The sequence below is a fragment of the Nerophis ophidion genome, linkage group LG10, assembly GCF_033978795.1.
Source record: "Nerophis ophidion isolate RoL-2023_Sa linkage group LG10, RoL_Noph_v1.0, whole genome shotgun sequence".
In the NCBI taxonomy this organism is placed as follows: Eukaryota; Metazoa; Chordata; class Actinopteri; order Syngnathiformes; family Syngnathidae; genus Nerophis; species Nerophis ophidion.
The window spans coordinates 33,875,160-33,895,092 of NC_084620.1; the positions used below are offsets into that span (position 1 = coordinate 33,875,160).

The 19,933-nt window shown below is 39.3% G+C and overlaps 1 protein-coding gene across 2 annotated transcripts in view; it reads left to right on the plus strand.

Moving 5' to 3' along the window:
• The window catches only part of adamtsl3 (ADAMTS-like 3), a 152,094-nt gene that overhangs the window by 120,051 nt on the left and 12,110 nt on the right, over nucleotides 1-19,933 (plus strand). For both annotated transcript variants that reach the window (XM_061913551.1, XM_061913552.1), the window contains 3 exons: nucleotides 2,125-2,215; nucleotides 12,781-13,082; nucleotides 17,744-17,876. In XM_061913551.1, coding sequence (XP_061769535.1) covers nucleotides 2,125-2,215; nucleotides 12,781-13,082; nucleotides 17,744-17,876 — 526 coding nt within the window. The remainder of the gene's footprint in view (nucleotides 1-2,124; nucleotides 2,216-12,780; nucleotides 13,083-17,743; nucleotides 17,877-19,933) is intronic.

A 19,933-nucleotide genomic window follows, 5' to 3' on the forward strand; every position in this document is an offset into this window, starting at 1 on the left:
AGCCACTTCGTCTAGCTCTTCCCGGGGGATCCCGAGGCGTTCCCAGGCCAGCCGGGAGACATAGTCTTCCCAACGTGTCCTGGGTCTTCCCCGTGGCCTCCTACCAGCTGGACGTGCCCTAAACACATCCCTAGGGGGCGTTCGGGTGGCATCCTGACCAGATGCCCGAACCACCTCATCTGGCTCCTCTCGATGTGGAGGAGCAGCGGCTTTACGTTGAGTTCCTCCCGGATGGCAGAGCTTCTCACCCTATCTCTAAGGGAGAGCCCCGCCACCCGGCGGAGGAAACTCATTTCGGCCGCTTGTACCCGTGATCTTATCCTTTCGGTCATGACCCAAAGCTCATGACCATAGGTGAGGATGGGAACGTAGATCGACCGGTAAATTGAGAGCTTTGCCTTCCGGCTCAGCTCCTTCTTCACCACAACGGATCGATACAACGTCCGCATTACTGAAGACGCCGCACCGATCCGCCTGTCGATCTCACGATCCACTCTTCCCCCACTCGTGAACAAGACTCCTAGGTACTTGAACTCCTCCACTTGGGGCAGGGTCTCCTCCCCAACCCGGAGATGGCACTCCACCCTTTTCCGGATGATTACTATCTACATTTAAAAACACATCCTTTTGGTCTAGAATAATACATATGGTAGAAAATATGCTTTGATGTAAATTCTGTGTACATTTTGCTCCACAGTCACAATGATGACCTGTTTTTTGAGTCCGTCTGCAAGATGTTCGTTTCTGGAGGCGCTACCAGATTGCAAATGACACCATGCCCCACCCTCTTTCAAAGTATCGGAATTTTTCCTTTGAAAATGTACACTGTCAAATATGTATCTTGAAGTGTACACCGCTATTTATTTTTTTCCATGCATGGTCGATAATGAACTTCAAAAACATTAAATAGATGTACCAGGTCTCAACATTAGGTACACCTGCACACTCTCAAATCAGAGAGTGCATTAAAAAAGCAGCTTTTAGCAGAACGTATGTCCCTGCATGTCGCACATCGGTGTTACTGTATTATGCACATGGTACAATTAGATGATAATAATACTTTATCCTTGCTTAACTTAACGTCCAAATAAGTGTGTCCACCTCATTCTGACGTCCCGACGTAGCCGGACTGGAAAAACACCAAAATGCATGAACCTTATGATTTGATGCTGAGGCATTGTTTAACATGAGTATCCAATCTTGTGACAACATTTATAAGTCAGAAATGACAAAAGTCATGAAAGGTGAAGTGAAATTATGTTTATATAGCGCTTTTTCCTCAAATGACTCAAAGTGCTTCACATGGTGAAACCCAATATCTAAGTTACATTTAAACCAGTGTGGGTGGCACTGGGAGCAGGTGGGTAAAGTGTCTTGCCCCAGGACACAACGGCATCGACTAGGATGGCGGAAGCGGGGATTGAATTTGCAACCCTCAAGTTGCTGGCACGGCCGCTCTACCAACCGAGCTATACCGCCCCCCAAAATGTCACTTTTAATGGGCAATTGTAAAAAGGTGCTAATCCTTTTCTGTATGTACAAGATTGATTGACACACCAATTTTTTTCGTTAAATGTTCGGAAGAAAGAGCATTCTTTTCCCCAAATCAAACTGATGGAAATGATCACTTGCAGGGTCAAACTACATTTTTTAAGCATCAAAATAAATCAACCCCTGTCAATCGTAAAATCATAAAAAAAAACTCTGAAAACTGAGCATTCTGTTTGTTATGAGCGTTTTGACACAAATTCCACCTTTTTGACTGAGGAGCTTATTGCCAACAATACTTGTCACTTTCCTGCAGTACCTACTTTGCCACATTCATGAAGGGTCAATTAAAGAAGACACACTCTTCTGTTACTATGACCCCAAAAAATTAGTTAGAAAACTATTTACCAATAATTTTTGGAGTAAAATGTTTTTTTTGTTCTTACAAACAATGGTTGATGTTTTTTAAGTGTGCAGCACAAGAGGGTACATATTTTTCAGGTCAAATATTTGAAGTGGAAACCAGACTGAGAAACGTTTGGCTGCTCGAGTCCACTTCGCTAGTAGTCATGCCTTTTCGAGGAAATTGTTTTTTCAAGCATTTGAATGGCTTAAAGAGCTTTTTTTTTTCTTTAGATTTATTACCTGTTGAGGCCAAACCTTTGTGGCACAAGCAGGCCATCGAGCTCGAAGTCGAAGAGGAGATGGTCGTAACTGAGGAGCCCAAGTAAGTTTTTTTGTTCTACTTATTCATCTCATGTGAAGCGCAGCTTATTTACCGTACTTTTCAGGCTTTGATTGATTGATTGAATGATACTTTTATTAGTAGATTGCACAGTACAGTACATATTCCGTACAATTGACCACTAAATGGTAACACCCGAATAAGTTTTTCAACTTGTTTAAGTTGGGGTCCACGTTAATCAAATCGTGGTATGGAGCGCACCGGTATTTAAGCCGCACCCACCAATTTTTTTGTAAGAAATAAATATTTTTACAAACATTAGCCCACCGGACTATAGGCCGCAGATAAATACTGGTACAAAATACTTTGTAATTGTTTGTTTACGTACCTTAATTGCTTCTGAATGGTGCATGTCATACGGCAGTAAAAACAGAAGACAGTGAAAGCCAGCTCTCTAATCAGCTAAATAGGGTCAATAACTCCACAGTGTGGTCTAGGTGAATTTACGAAACTGAAACAATACAAAGGAACGCCATTGTAAGTTAATAATACTAACTAAGACACTTGTAAACATGTTAGCGTAATTGCTAATGCTAACGATTCTGGCTTGATACATTACGATATCACGTACAAATATGCAGGGAAAACATTCTTACAGGCATCACACATGGAACGGTTTATTAAATAGAATTGTTTTAGTTAAATTGTAAAACTTAAACATTGCTTGGTGTAATGAATGGTGAATGTAGAGTAATGAATAAGGGGTTCTCACTTCTTTGTGAGTGCTTTGAGTATCTAAATCGATTAAAAAGTGCGATATAAATCAAATCCAATATTATATTATTATTATTAATATTATGATTATTATTATTATTATTATTATTATTATTATTATAGAATCATTTGGAACAGAACGCTATAGACCAATAGTAGACAACACATAATATACTTCTGGTTTAGGGCACTAAGCAGGCAATACATTTTCAACCTAGCACCTGCAGTGAGCCAACTAGTCCGAAAGATGTCGCCATAGCATAGACAATAACACACTTTTTCAATGTCTCTGTCGGTGACATATGAAAACTGTTGATACAAAACATAATGGGGGTAATTGAAGGAATTCGCAGCAGGGTTTTATAAGGCAACAAGGAACACAAAACAGTGGTCCTGGAACAGAACTAAATGAATCCTAAACTTAAAGAAAATATGATCTAGGCAGCGGATCATCACGTCTCTCACCCCAATAGTAGAAGATGAGGACATCATCCGATAACTAGATCAACTTTGGCATCCAATGTATACCCGAAATGGAAAGAAATACACGAAAAGAAACTTTGATCCATCTCACCATGTTTTTTACGAGGATTGTGAGCCATTCTTCATCTAAACTGAAATGTATCAACATCCCATCGGTCTGCATCCCAGGAGAGCAGACATTGTACAGTAAGTGATATTTTAAAATGTTTGTCTACTCGAAGCCTGCAGTGAGTAGAAATCAGTGATGTGGTCGAAGGAAAAAGTGGACGTTTTGATGCGATTGTGAAATTAATGTCGCCGCGTTTGCTTAAATGATCAAAATTCCTAACATGGTATTATGATGTGCCTGTTTCCTACATTACATATACCTCCAGTGTGTATATAAAACATTGATGGAGGTGGTTTATAAGTGTTCTTTCAGTGCTTTATAGGTGGAATAGGGCGGCTTCCATAGGCTCCATTTATTTGATCGCATTTATTTGCTAGTTAGAATGCATGAAAATAAAAACTTGTGTGCTTTTATTACATAAGGATTGAGAATGATAGGCACAATTCCAACAAAAAAGTGCAGTTCCTCTTGTAAGGCTTGCAAACCTCCTAATACGCAATGCGGACAGTGACCAATACACACAAATGCGTGTGTAGTTTTAAAATAAACACGACCAAAAATTTGTCCACTGCCTCCTCTGTTGTCTACAAGTATGTTTTTTTTTTATGGATGCGTACTTAAGTTGACAACCATAAACTTTAGTTAATGTTTCAATCAACACAATCTGCACATATGTTGGTGAACTGTTGAGCGCAATCCATTGCGAAACATTTGGTGGTAAATGAGGAGAGATTACCATCACACGTGCCTATCTCAACAAGGACGTAAGGGCGATGTAGTTGATGTGCGAGTTAGGAACAAATGTATTAGTGAAAATGACAATGATTGGTCAAAATCTGCACGCAGTTGCAAATCCACACGTTATTTGCAGGGATTGGTTTCAATCGTCAATTGGCGCAATTGCAACGTCCCAAATTCCTGAAGGGACTGTTTCTCATCAAATTGCATTCATTACACCATGTGGTGTCCTCATGCTTTTGCATAACAGTAAATGCCGTTTGTAGCAAACGCTATGGGTTGTGGTCAATGCTAATATACATGATATAAGTCTTCAAAGTTTTTTCAATGATTCTGGACAATTAAGTCCTGGAGGTGCCCATGCAATGAAATTTTGGTTGCCATGTTTTTTTTAGTCCCCTTATAGTTTTTTTCTGGATGGGGTTTAACACCCAAAAGTTACAGTGTGTGTTTTGGATTGACTTAGACTTAGACTTACTTTTATTGTCATTCAAATTTTAACTTTACAGTACAGATAAGAACACAATTTTGTTGCATTGGCTCATGGTAGTGCAGGATGAAACAGCATTAAGGTGCAGATAGAAATAAATAGATTACTGTACAGAAATATATTGCACTTTTGCATATGCATCCACGTTTACGGATGTATGGCTTCGCTGGGCCCGAGCTCATCTGAGATGGACTGAGCAAAGTGGAAAAGTAACCTGTGGTCTGACAAGTCCACATTTCAAATTATATTTGGAAACTGTGGATGTGGTGTCCTCCGGAACAAAGAGGAAAATAACCATCCGGACTGTTATAGGCGCAAAGTTCAAAAGCCAGCATGTGTGATGGTATGGAGGTGTATTAGTGCCCAAGGCATGGGTAACTTACCACATCTGTGAAGGCACCATTAATGCTGAATAGTCCATACAGGTTTTGGAGCAACATATGTTGTCATCCAAGCAACATTATCATGGACGTCCCTGCTTATTTCAGCAAGACAATGCCAAGTCACGTGTTACAACAGCGTGGTTTCGTAGAAAAAAAGTGCGGGTACTTTCCTGGCCCGTCTGTAGTCCAGACCTGTCTCCCATCAAAAATGTGTGGTGCATTATAAAGCGTAAAATACGACAGCGGAGACCCCGGACTGTTGAACGACTGAAGCTCTACATAAAACAAGAATGAGAAAGAATTCCACTTTCAAAGCTTCAACAATTAGTTCCTCAGTTCCCAAACGTTTATTGAGTGTTGTTAAAAGAAAAGGTGATGTAACACTGTGGTGAACATGCCCTTTCCCAACTACTTTGGCACGTGTTGCAGCCATGAAATTCTGAGTTAATTATCATTTGCAAAAAAAAAAAAAAATGTATGAGTTTTGAACATCAAATATCTTGTCTTTGTAGTGCATTCAAGTCAATATGGGTTGAAAAAGATTTGCAAATCATTGTATTTCGTTTATATTTACATCTAACACAATTTCCAAACTCATATGGAAACGGGGTTTATTGATTCCTTCAGGACAGTTACCTCGGAAAGTTTAAAATATATAATATTTTGCGTGGATATATACATATATAGATATATCTTCTTTTTTATCTTTTTAACTATTTATATTTACTATATTATTGTGTATGCACCTTAAGGGATCTGCTCCAATTTCTTTGTTCTTTGAACCTGTTCACTGTAATAATGACAGTAAAACTCTATTCTATTCTTTATAGGCAGTGGTAGGACTAAATATTGTAATGAGGTGACTGGAGCTGTTGTTAAAGGTTTACGAGCCTTCAGTGGAAGTCATTACAATCCGACTCCTGTTGGCCATAGTCGACAGCAAAATAAACCACTAATACACAAACAGAAGCGTCTTACTACTGTACGTCATTTCTACCACTCAACACGCGTAGGAAACCGAATGTTCTCCACTTTCTCTGCTGGAGTCCACCTTTTGCCAGCCAATCAACACACAGAACACATGTAAATAAGGACGAACATTGGCAGAGAAAACTGCACGTAACAATGATGCCTACAAGGCCACTGGAAACTACAAACATCTGTTAAACATTGAATAACCTATAACATAACATAGGACCCGGTCCGTTACAGTATAAATACAATAGAAAACTATTATAAACATTAAATACCATGCAAAATATCTTATCAACTGATGATAGGAAAATGAAAGGAGGTACAAAAAAAAGTTAATCATTTAATTTTGCAAGTATTTTTTATTTCTCTTTACTAATTTAATGTCATTGTTACCCTTTGTTCTGTTTATATCCTGCGAATAAAAAATAAATTAATAATTACAATTTTTAAAAAGTTGTTCTGTGTAGCCATACCTCAGCCTCGGCCCTGTGTACACGTTCCTTCCACTTAACGCTGATAGAAGTTTATCCTCTGTTGGTAGCTACAGGCTGAAACAGGAAATGTGGAGGTTGTCTGCTTAATAGTGACAAGTAGAAAAAAATACTGTCGTGGCTTGAATCCAATAATGGAAGCGTGGATCAGTAGGGAGCGAATGTAATATTCCAGTGTTTTATAATCCAGTACTGTTCAAACTATGACTAAAGTTACAGTGGTCAAAAATATTAAATATACTTGTTGAATCAAACTTTTGCCTAGGGCAGGGGTCTCAAACACGCGGACCGCGTCCAATTGCGGCCTGCGAGACGTTATTTTGCGGCCCACACCTTGATGTGAAAATTTAATGTTGGCGCTGCCCGCAAGTTTTATATGAGTGGCACTTTACATGCTTCGTGTGCTTCATAGTTGTATACACTCGATTTTTCCGGGAGGCTAATGATTTTCAGTGCCCCTCCAGGAATAATCATTCAACAGAATTTCATCCTACAACCAATATTGAGGGGGCACTGCCTTTAGCCATCCTCCACAGCATGTACAAACAGAGTGCCAGCCCAGCCACATTTTCTATTCCGGTTCTTTTAACGCAGTAAGAGACTGCAAGAAATACTTGGTCAACAGCCACACAGGTCACACTGAGAATGGCCGTATAAACAACTTTAAGACTGTTACAAATATGCGCCAAATTGTGAACCCACACCAAACAAGAATGACAAACACATTTTGGGAGAACATTCGCACCGTAACACAACATAAACACAACAGAACAAATACCCAGAATCCATGCAGCCTTAACTCTTCCGGCTACAATATACAACCCCACCCACTATTGTAGCCTGGCAGAGTTAGGTCTGCATTGGATTCTGGTGTCAGCCGTGAGATTTGTCGGTTGTGGGTTCAAACCCCGGCGAGTCATACCAAAGACAATAAAAATGGGACCCATTACCTCCCTGCTTGGCACTCAGCATCAAGGGTTGGAATTGGGGGTTAAATTACCAGAAGTGATTCCCGGGCGCGGCACCGCTACTGCCCACTGCTCCCCTCAATCTCCCAGGGGGTAAGCAAGGGGATGGGTCAAATGCAGAGGACAAATTTCACCACACCTAGTGTGTGTGTGACAATCATTGGTACTTTAACTTTAACTTAAACACCATTGGTGGATCTACACCTTACATTCACTGTAATGAAAGTGTATCTTGTTGATACCACTACGATTATGTTGGTATTGTTTGGCATCACAACATCTTTCGTTTTTTTATTTTTTTTATTTATATGATGTTTATAAACTCAGGAAATATGTCCATGGACACATGAGGACTTTGAATATGACCATTGTATGATCCTGTAAATACTTGGTATCGGATTGATACCCACATTTTTGGTATCACCCACAACTAATGTAAAGTATCAAACAACAGAAGAATAAGTGATTATTACATTTTAACAGAAGTGTAGACCGATGGGACAATGAAAAATCATCAGCCCGAAGATTGTGTCTTGGGCACAGTTGGGTGTTCCAACAGGACAATGACCCAAACGCATGTCAAAAGTGGTAAAGAAATTGCTAAATCAGGCTAGAATTAAGGTTTTAGAATGGCCTTCCCAAAGTCCTGACTTAAACATGTGGACAATGCTGAAGAAACAAGTCCATGTCAGAAAACCAACACATTTAGCTGAACTGCACCAATTGAAAAGTGGTTAAAAATTCAACCAGAAGCTTGTGGATGGCTACCATAAGTGTTTTATTGCAGTGAAACTTGCCAAAGGACATGTAAGCAAATATTAACATTGCTGTATGTATACTTTTGACCCAGCAGATTTGGTCACATTTTCAGTAGACCCATAATGAATTCATAAAAGAACCAAACTTCATCTATGTTTTTTGTGACCAACAAGTATGTGCTCCAATCACTCTATCACAAAAAAAAAAATTATTGGACACTCAAGACAGCCATGACATTATGTTCTTTACAAGTGTATGTAAACTTTTGACCAGAACTGTATGTCCGAAATGGCTCTAACAGTTCATCTTGACCATGAGTTTGATGTTTTGATGTTGATGTTGAGCACCTGCCTTGTCATAAATATGATGTATGCGAGGTCACATAAGGTACCAAATAAAAAGTGTCCTCATCTTTTGTCACGAGCAACCGGCATTGTCTCAGCACACCCGCAGCTGCTCCAGATGTCTCACATGTCCACTGACTAATATTAAAAAACTGTCCTTTTGGCGCGTGGCCCGGCGCGCTTGCATGACTCGCATTAGTGAGCGTGTTTGCCAGTTCGAAACATCTGCGACTTTGCCTCATCTCTGGTTTTGAGAAAGCGTGTAAAAGCTTCATAAAAACAGAAGAACCAGAAATGGAGACTAGTCATGTTTTTGGCTGAGTGTGTGATCCAAAAACGGCACTAAATCACATTTTTTCGGAGGAAAGTCGTAAACGTCTCTTGTGCACAAAAGACAACCTTGCTAAGGGGCCAACGTTGCTTATTTTTGCAGGTCATCATTAATTCATCATCTTGAAAAGACATTTGTCCAAAAAATAATCATTTCCTCTTTAAGAGTTTTATTTTTAATCTGACACTTTTTATATCGCAGGACGTCTTCGAGCAAGATTGGAATATTTCTACTTTCCTTGAGCTGTTGAAAAGTCCTTGACGGACGCCCATGATCTACAAGCATTTCCTCTTTTTTTTCGCACATGAAAGTGCTTTTTTTCTAAACACGCCAATTCTAATGTGTCACAGCTGTTCCATTAACAGAGCGCAAGACAAACTGAATTCAAACAATATTCACGTCTTAATTTAAATCTAAAAGACGGAAATCCTCTTGTCCCGTTTCATTCTGATAGGAAATAATGTTAACAGTAATATTTAGTCCGCGCAATGATATCTTAGAATATTTATTGATTGTAAACATGGGGCCTGATTTACTACAGGTTTGCATGTATTAAAACACGTGCAAACTTGATAGCACACGTAAAGTTGATCTACTAAACATGTGCAAAATGGATTGGGTTTGGGCAGAATAAGGTGTGCAATCCATTTTATGGCTCCGTCTTAATATGCAAAATATATTCTTATCATCAAAACCCACACAATATTCGGAGGAGAAGATGCAAATATTATATATTAGCACCCACAATGTGATTTATCAACACTCATCACTATTTTGGGAGCACTATTTTGCTTCTTTTTTTTTTATTTAGTGTTGGGAAACCGCATGACTGCCGTTTTGTTACCCCAGTGATGCAAGAACCTGAAGAGCTGATGAGTTTTCATCTCATACAAAACAGAAAAATAATGCAGTCTAAAAATAGATGTTCCAAACATAAGTTTTATCATCGAGCCCTGAGGCGTGCTCGAGACAAAGTATAAATAGAGTACATGTTGATTGACAGCAGGTGTGGACCGGCTGCCAATCAACGGCAGTTGAGGAAAAAACAATGCTCAGCGGAACAAACGGGAAAAACAACAAAGTAAGAGCACTGACAGGAAGTGAATACAAAAACAAGGAAACAAACTGAAAAGAAGTGACAGTTCGTCACATTTAGCACATTTTAAAAAAGGACTCTCAAACTGATAGTTCAAAACACGGTTGTGAGAGAGGAGTGCTCACTCTGCAAAGACAGATAATTATCTGTCCTACATGTACGCTTCAAGATATTTGAACCGTCAGAAGTAAAAAAAATATTAGACACATTGTCTTTTCAGCAACATCCTTTTATAATTTCGTAGCTACTTGATGACTTAAGGGACTGAAAAAAACAAATTCAACTAATGCATTATGGTGTCACTTCATATTTTTTTAGAGACATTTGTTTTTTCACATAAAATATATATCCATCCGTCCATTTTCTACCGCTTGTCCCTTTTGGGGCCGCTGGAGCCTATCTCAGCTGCATTTGGGTGGACACCCTGGACAAGTCGCCTCCTCATTGCAGGGTCAACACAGATAGACAGACAACATTCACATTTACACACTTGGACCAATTTAGTGTTGCCTATCCTAGGTGCATGTCTTTGGAAGTGGGAGGAACCCGGAGTACCCGGAGGGAACCCACGCAGTCAGGGGGAGAACACGCAATTTCCATACAGAAAGATCCGAGCACAGGATCGAACCGAGGACCTTCTTATTTCAAAGGCACATGTACTAACCCCTGTGACAGATTGATAGTAAAACAGTGTGGCTATAAACTGAGAAGTTGGTACACTTTGACAGCTAATTTAGGCCCTGAGATGGACCTTTGTATTGTGAGGCATACGCACTAACCCCTGTTCCACCGTGCTGCCCTAGAATATATATTACTAACATATATCCTATATGACAAAACCTTCTGGAAGTATGCATTTTTTGCAGCTTGAGCACAATAGTGCAGCCTCCCTCCCATGCACCTTTAGTGGTTAAAAGAAAAAGAAAAACTAACAAATGGTGTCAATATAGATGCACTGCACGACTACTTATAAAATGCCCAATAAAAAGTGGCAAATGTCTGCTGTATGTTTGAAAACATAGCAAAACACCACAGGTAGGAGCTTGATAACATGGATGTATAGTAAATGAGTGTAATGACTGTCTCGGTGGTGATGCCCCGTATAGTACACAATAATGTTGTCCCGATACCAATATTTTGGTACTGGTACCAAAATTATTTTGATACTTTTCGATACTTTTCTAAATAAAGGGAACCACAAAAAATTGCATTATCGGCTTTATTTTAACAAAATATCTTCAGGTATATTAAACATATGTTTCTTATTGCAAGTCAGTCCTTAAATTAAAGTGAACATACAAGACAACTTGTATTTTAGTAGTAAGTAAACAAACAATGGATTTAATCCGCTGACATATGCAGTAACATATTGTGTCATTTTACATTATATTATTTTGTCAACATTATTAAGGACAAGTGATAGAAAATTAATTATTAATTTAGTTGTTCATTTAGTGTTGATATCTGCTTACTTTTGCATTTAACAAGTTCTATCTAAACGTCTGTTAAAAAGTAACAACCACTTATTCTTCTGTTGTTTGGATACTTTACATTAGTTTTGGATGATACCAAAAATTTGGGTATCAATCTGATACCAAGTCGTTACAGGATCATGCATTGGTCATAATCAAAGTCCTCGTGTGTCCAGGGACATATTTCTTGAATTTAAACATAATATAAATCAAAAAAAAAAAAAAAAAGATGTGATGCCAAAAAAAATAGACGTAATCATAATAGTATCGACTAGATACGCTCCTGTACTTGGTATCATTACAGTGGATGTCAGGTGTAGATCCACCAATGGCGTTTGTTTACACTGTGACGCCGGTGAGCAGTGAAGCATGTTTAGCTATTCCTCGTCTTGTAAGAAACTTACTTTGTCGCCATGGAGACAAGGATTAGTGTTTTAGAAGCAGCTAAAACACTGTCGATTGTGGCTGGACGTTAGCCGCTAGCTAGCTAGCCATGTCTTGAAGTATCTCTTCCTGAGGGCGTTTCAGCGTTTTAACTTCACCTTTATTGTTAGTTTTTAGGGCCAAAATGCGTCCGTTCTTTCTTTTATGTCTACACGCTTTGTCTGCTTGTAAGAACTCTGTGATTGTGCGCTGCTCAACATGCTCGTCTGCTCGTAAACCAGCAATCAATCAATCAATTTTTATTTATATAGCCCTAGATCACCAGTGTCTCAAAGGGCTGCACAAACCACAACACAAACCACAACGAAATCCTCGGTAGAGGCCACGTAAAACTCACCCCAGTGGGACGTCGGTGACAGTGACAATGATGACTATGAGAAACCCTGGAGAGGACCGCATATGTTACAACGTGACGACGGTGGCGGGGGGCATGGGGGACCAGTATTTTTCAGAGGCGGTATAGTAACGAATATTATTCATTAGTATCGCGGTACTATACTAATTTCGTATTGTATACCATACAAGCAAAATCATTTAAATAAGGCGGTCTGTACCACTTTCACTGTTCAATTTTACACACGCAGTCTTAGTAGATCTCACACACACACTAATAGTACACGCTATTTTATAGATTAGAGCAAGGTATTTGGATCTTAGTAAATCAGGGCCACTGTGTTTTAGGGCAATATTTAAGTATAACATCAAATACACCAATATGGTATTAAATGGACACTTTTCTCCAATCCTCAGATTCATCCCAGCTCCATGGCAGCCATGCAGCAGGATGTGCGGTGTCGGCATTCGACGCCGCGCCGTCAAGTGTCAGGTCTTGCTGTCCTTCTCCCAGACGGTCGCAGAGCTCCCTGATGATGAGTGCGAGGGCATCAAACCCCCAGAGAGCCAACCTTGCAACCGTACTCCATGCCATAAGCCAAACGGGGGCGATGACATAGAGGAGGAGGACATGGAGATGGAGGAGATAGTCCAAGGAGAGGAGCTGTTTGAGTGGGAATATGACGGCTTCACAGAGTGCTCCGAAAGCTGTGGAGGAGGTATTGACCCACCGCAAATATATTTAAAAAGTTGTTTCTTTAACATTTATAATAATTTGGAGTGCAATAGACAGAAAAATAAAAACTTAGCTTTCTTTGACCACATGGTCATTTATCAATGTATATATTGCGCAACACAGCAGCAATTAGAAGCACTGTTGTAATAACAGTAAAGCGCGTGCAGAGGTAGATAAAGCTGCTGGATGCTAAATGCTTTGATACATTAAATGCAAAATTGCTGGGTACCTTTCACATTTGAACTGATACTGTACCAATTTCCCGGTTCCTGGGAATCAATATCAGTACTCAGCAGTACCAATTTAATACTTTTGGGTGTGTTAATAAATGTTAATTGTTTAAAAATAACATCTAACTTTTAATGAAACATTTAAAAAATAGCTGAGTATGATGTTTTTGCTGACCTGCTGTTCCATCTTGTTTTCTAATTACATTTCTGAGTCTCATTTGCAAGTATTAAATAGACTTTGCATGAAGTTGCTATTCTGAGACGTTGGACAGTAGTAGTTTATAAGACTACGGCGTGTAAATTAGTATCAAGCTGGCGCATTTTGGAAAAGTAAAGCTTTACTTTACGTTTGAGCATTTTCTATCAAGCATATTTGCTTTGTTGGCATTAAAATGTTTACATTATCTATATGCAGTTTGGCTTAGTCCATTCTGACTGCTGCTTTAGGGGTTATTTTCTTGCCAAGTGTTTGAGCCGGTGTTTAGTGTGCAATCGGATAGATAGATGGATGGATGGATGGATGGATGGATGGATAGATAGATAGATAGATAGATAGATAGATGGATAGATAGATAGATAGATAGATAGACGGACGGACGGACAGACGGACAGACGGACAGACAGACAGACAGACAGACAGACAGACAGACAGACAGACAGACAGACAGACAGACAGACAGACAGACAGACAGACAGACAGACAGACAGACAGACAGACAGACAGACAGACAGATATATATATATATATATATATATATATATATATATATATATATATATATATATATATATATATAAATATATATCCATCAATCCATTTTCTACCGCTTATTCCCTTGTGGGGTCGCGGGGGGCGCTGGCGCCTATCTCAGCTACAATCCACCAAATTAGGTACCCATCCCTAAAACTATGTAAGCGGGTAACCTACAGCCACAACTGCTCATGTTTATGATCCAGCGCTGATTAGATATTCCCTGATTCATATCTACTTTTGTGGTCAAAACACCCGGAAATTATTGGCGCATGTACAGAATTTATGTTCTGGTCAACATAGCATACGTGGTTGTTGCTTTACTTCTGTTTATCCACCAATCCCAGGTCTGAAGAGCGCAAAAACTTGCACGATTATAGTATCTCCTGTGTTGGTAACCTTTAAAAAAAAGATTTATTGATTGAGAAGTTTGACATCTCAAAGAATTGAATCCATGTAATGCTTTAGGAAGGCAAATTGATGGCACAAAAGCCAAAAGGCTTGTTTCCATTGTGGTTCATTAAATATTCATCATGTTTGATACATTCAATAATAAAAGATTCATCACACATAACATGTATATAAAAGACTGTTAAAAAGATTATAAATGATGTACATATACACAGTATACATGTCAGCTGATTTAAAAAACAATTTATACAAAAAATGGGGTGTGTATATATATATATATTGTATGTATATATATATATATATATATATATATATATATATATATATATATATATATATATATATATAGGCTTCACGGTGGGAGAGGGGTTAGTGCGTCTGCCTCACAATACAAAGGTCCTGAGTAGTCTGGGGTTCAATCCCGGGCTCTGGATCATTTTGTGTTGAGTTTGCATGTTCTCCTCGTGGATGCGTGGGTTCCCTCCGGGTACTCCGGCTTCCTACCACTTCCAAAGACATGCACCTGGGGATAGGATGATTGGCAACACTAAATTGGCCCTAGTGTGTGAATGTGAGTGTAAATGTTGTCTGTTTATCTGTGTTGGCCCTGTGATGAGGTGGCGACTTGTCCAGGGTGTACTTCGCCTTCCACCCGATTGTAGCTGAGATAGGCTCATACATATATATATATATATATATATATATATATATATAGATATAGATAGATAGATAGATAGATAGATAGATAGATAGATAGATAGATAGATAGATAGATAGATAGTACTTTATTGATTCCTTCAGGAGTGTTCCTTCAGGAAAATTAAAATTCCAGCAGCAGTGTACAGAGTTGAGATCAATTTAAATAAAAATAGAAGTAAATAATGGGGGTTTAAATGGAAACAAAATAGAGAAATATTACAATAAGAATAAAAACTAAAAAGCAACAATGGGAATAAAAAATATAACAGTAAAATAAGAATATAATAAGACAAAGTAGGCAGTAGTGACCATGTTATGAAAAAAGTATTGCACTGTTATTGTTTTGCATCTCCTGTCATCCTTGTACCCCCCGCCCCCCACCCCAGCGAGGAGTTGTACAGTCTAATGGTGTGTGGGAAGAAGTTTTTGAGCCTATTAGTCCTGCACTTGGGATGAAGCAGTCTAGAACTGAACAGGCTCCTCTGGCTACTGATAACGCTATGCAGAGGGTGACTGGCATCATCCAGGATGCTCACTAGTTTGTCAACGGTCCTTTTCTCTGCCACCGTCACCAGTGAGTCCAGTTTCATTCCCATTGTAGAACCAGCCCGCCTGATCAGTTTCTCAAGTCTGGAGCTGTCATTCTTAGATGTACTGCCCCCCCAGCACACTACCATGTAGAACAGAACACTGGCAACCACAGACTGGTAGTACATCCACAGGAGTTTTTTGCAGATGTTGAAGGAGTGCAGTCTCCTGAGGAAGTACAGTCTGCTCTGTCCTTTCTTGTACTGATGGTCCGTGTTAACAGTCCAGTCCAGCTTATTGTCCACCAAATCCCCGAGGTACTTGAATGAGTCCAGGGTCTGTACCTCAACTCCCTCGATCACAATAGGTTGTGACCGTGGACTCGACCTCCCAAAGTCAATGACCAGCTCCTTGGTCTTTGATGGATTGAGCCGCAAGAGGTTCGTGTGTCACCAGACAACAAAGTCCCTCACCAGATTCCGAAACTCCTCCTCTCTGCCGTCCCTGATGCACCCGACAATGGCTGTGTCATCCGCGTACTTCTGGATGTGACACAGCTCTGAGTTGTAGCAGAAGTCAGCGGTGTACAGGGTGAAGAGAAGAGGGGCCAGCACCGTTCCCTGCGGTGCTCCGGTGCTGCTGATCACAGTGTCAGACGTGATGTCCTTCAGTCTGACGTACTGTGGCCTGTCGGTGAGGTAGTTCGAAATCCAGGCAACCAGGCAGGGGTCCACTCGCATTTTGTAGAGCTTGTCCTGAAGGAGGCGGGGCTGGATGGTATTAAAGGCACTCGAGAAGTCCAGGAACAGGATCCTCACAGTGCCATTTCTCTTATCCAGGTGTGAATGGGCTTGATGCAGCAGGTAAAGGATAGCATCCTCCAAACCAACGCCTGCCTGGTACGCAAACTGCAGGCTGTCCTGGGCATGTTGCACCTGTGGTCTGAGGAGGCTGATATATATATTTATATATCCATCCATCCATTTTCTACCGCTTATTCCCTTTCGGGGTCGCGGGGGGCGCTGGCGCCTATCTCAGCTACAATATATATATATATATTTATATATATATATTTATATATATATGTCATTTATATATATGTTATTCCTTTACCATGTACGTGACTATGCACATGTTGACTCCAAGAGTTTGCAAACCAGAATGGGAAATAAATGTACACTATAACCACATACAAATCTGTTTGATGCTTTGGAAAGTTGCTAGGGATCAATTTTGGCTCAGATCAGGTAGAGGTTGAGCTCAGCCATGATTTTATGGCAGTTTTAAAATTCAGTAGAGAAGTTTTAATTTTAAGGTCTGTTGGTAGTGCATTCCACTGTGTGGTGGCCGAAAAGTAAAATGCATTTTTTTCCATGAAAATCTTGAATTTGAGGGGGACAAGGTCTAGAAAGTTGAAACAAAAAAAAACAAAAAAAACTAACTTTTCTACGTTGGAGATTATTGAGTTCTTCTTACATTAAACTTTGGCATAGTCAATTGTCCAATGATTGAAAAAAGTGGCATGTAGCGCTTTTGTCATTATTCGTAATTTTCCTTTGTCTGTTAGGGTGAAAATAATGATAACCTCAGCAAAGATTAAACACACCAAAAATGTTAAAATAAAATGAGGCATCCATCCATCCATCCACCCGTCCATTTTGTACCGCTTGTCCCTTTCCCTTGTTCGATCCCGGGCGGAAGGCAGCACACACCCTGTACAAGTCGCCTTATCACAGATCATTTATTTGCAAAAGAATATGTGCATTTAAATGTGTTTGTAAACAGCACGTTGTTTTATTTTCTCTGCGACGTATATTATTTTTGTCCAATGAACCGCTCCAACATGATGGTCCATTGTCCCATTTAGAGATTGCAGTGTAATACACCCTTAAGAAACTATGAAAAGAGGGCAAATGAAAATTACTTTGGTCCAATTATTATAGCGCCATTAAAACATTAGCACTGTCATCAACTAGCTTGTCCAGAATATAAAGCTATTATTGAATGGTTCTCCGCTGTTGACAGGTGTGCAGGAGGCAGTGGTCATCTGTCTGAACAAGCAGACAAGGGATGCAGCTCTAAACCAGAGCTTGTGTGTGAGCGCCCGCAGACCCCCGCCACTTCTACAGGACTGCAAAACACAGCCTTGCCCCCCCAGGTAAATACCCTAAGCAAAAATATTCCACGTATGCAATCATTGTGTTTTATTAAACGTGGTAATTTTACATTTAAAAAAGTAATAATGTTACAACAACAACAAGGGTTGGAATTGGGGGTTAAATCACCAAAATGATTCCCGAACGTGGCCACTGCTGCTGCTCACTGCTCCCCTCACCTCCCACGGGGTGTAACAAGGGGATGGGTCAAATGCAGAGGGTAATTTCACCACTCCTAGTGTGTGTATGTGTGACTATCAGTGGTACTTTAACTTTAACTTAAGAATATGAATCCTATGTTGCCAATGTTGTTTGGCTTTGTAATGCAACAGAACTCCAAACATTTTCATGCTAGTCATTAGTTGTTATCTAATTTAGCATCTGCTCAGTAAAATTATAAAATTATTATTAGTAAATTACAGTTCTGGTTCTGTTCTTTCATTCAATCCTTTAAATCAGCTGAATTCTCGCGAGATTCGCCAAGATCTCGCACAATGGCAGTTTGAAATTATGTATTATTTTTAGTGTGTTTTAAAAGACTTGGCTTTGCGTCCATTTAGTCGGCCAAGGCACTAATGTGTAGTGACAGCTGAGATTTACACATTGATCTCCAGTGCCTCCTCAAGGCCTCCTTAAATCTTGCACCTGCTTTTGCTGAACTGTGAGAAAAAAATGCAGTCCATTTAATATCTCATCCCAGAACATGATAGGAAATAACAATAGGGCTTTATTTTTAAATGACAACAAGAGTGGAGCATTTAGATAGCTGGAGAGATATTTTTCCCGGTTTCGAGTCTTGCATTCTGGCACAACAAACGTATTGGACATGTTTCCTTTGGCCCCCATCACTGAGACAAATTAGGATACGCTCTCTGGATAGTTGTCCCTATATAGAACAAGGGTTCTTAACCTTGTTTACCTCAAGGTGCAGCTTTTTCTGTTCATAGTGGCACAAGGCCTATTCAAATATCAACACTGTTGTTGGTTTGAATCCTATTCAAGGACTAAATCAAATCTACGGACAGTTTAACAAAGTATAACCCTATCCAAATAAATGATTTGATACAATATGATCCTTACAAATAAATATATCTGCAAGTCAGTTTGTTGGTTTTCTATATGCCACTTTAGTTTTGAAAACTTTCAGGGATTTTTTCCACTTGTATTATTCTTAAAATAACATTGAAAATCCTGTTGGCGGCAACAGATTCACCGAAAGTTTTACAGGGGCCCTATCCTGTTTTTTTCAGAGGCTTTTAAAATTATATTGGATTCCAGCGAGGCACTAAGTAAGTTTATTGTAACAAAATACTCTACAAAACTCAAGTTGTGTACAAGGTAGATTGGTCAGGGGGTCTCTGACAAGTGTAATGAACTTGCGAAAAAGTGTTTACTTGTTTATATTTTGTCTACATATACTTTTTTAGTTTGGGCTGCATGTATCAAACAGTATGTTGTAACTTTATTGCAGTGGCTGTCAAGTGTAACGTTAACTGCATGGGATTCCCACACTTGAAAAGGGAAGTATTTGACCAGACTCAGGAATTCACTCGGTTTATGGATTTATTGAACAGAAACAGGACAGTGAAAAACCTTTTAAACATACGAAAAAGAAAGTATGAAATTCAAACCAGTATTTACACAAACTCAACAAAGCACATACTGTATATTAGGCAAAAAATAATATATTAAACATGGCTTATATTCAACATTGCACTTTGAGTCAACCAAGGCAGGTGGACAAAAGCAAATACCATCTACCCTTAAATTAACCTGATTTTAACCTTAAACAAGATCATTTGACATATTTTATTCTACATTATGATACTTCCAATTACACCTTAAACCTTTTTAACAGCCCAATATTGTGCAAATCGACCCTGCTGCTCACAGTTTTAAGTACCAACTAAGGATCACATTCTATGTCCATAAAGCAGAATGTGTACCTTTCAAATTTACTTTGGTTCATCGATTAACTGTATGAATATTATTTACTTAAAATATCTTAAACAAAATAACCAAATAAGCACACAACTTATAGAAATATAATGCATATGTT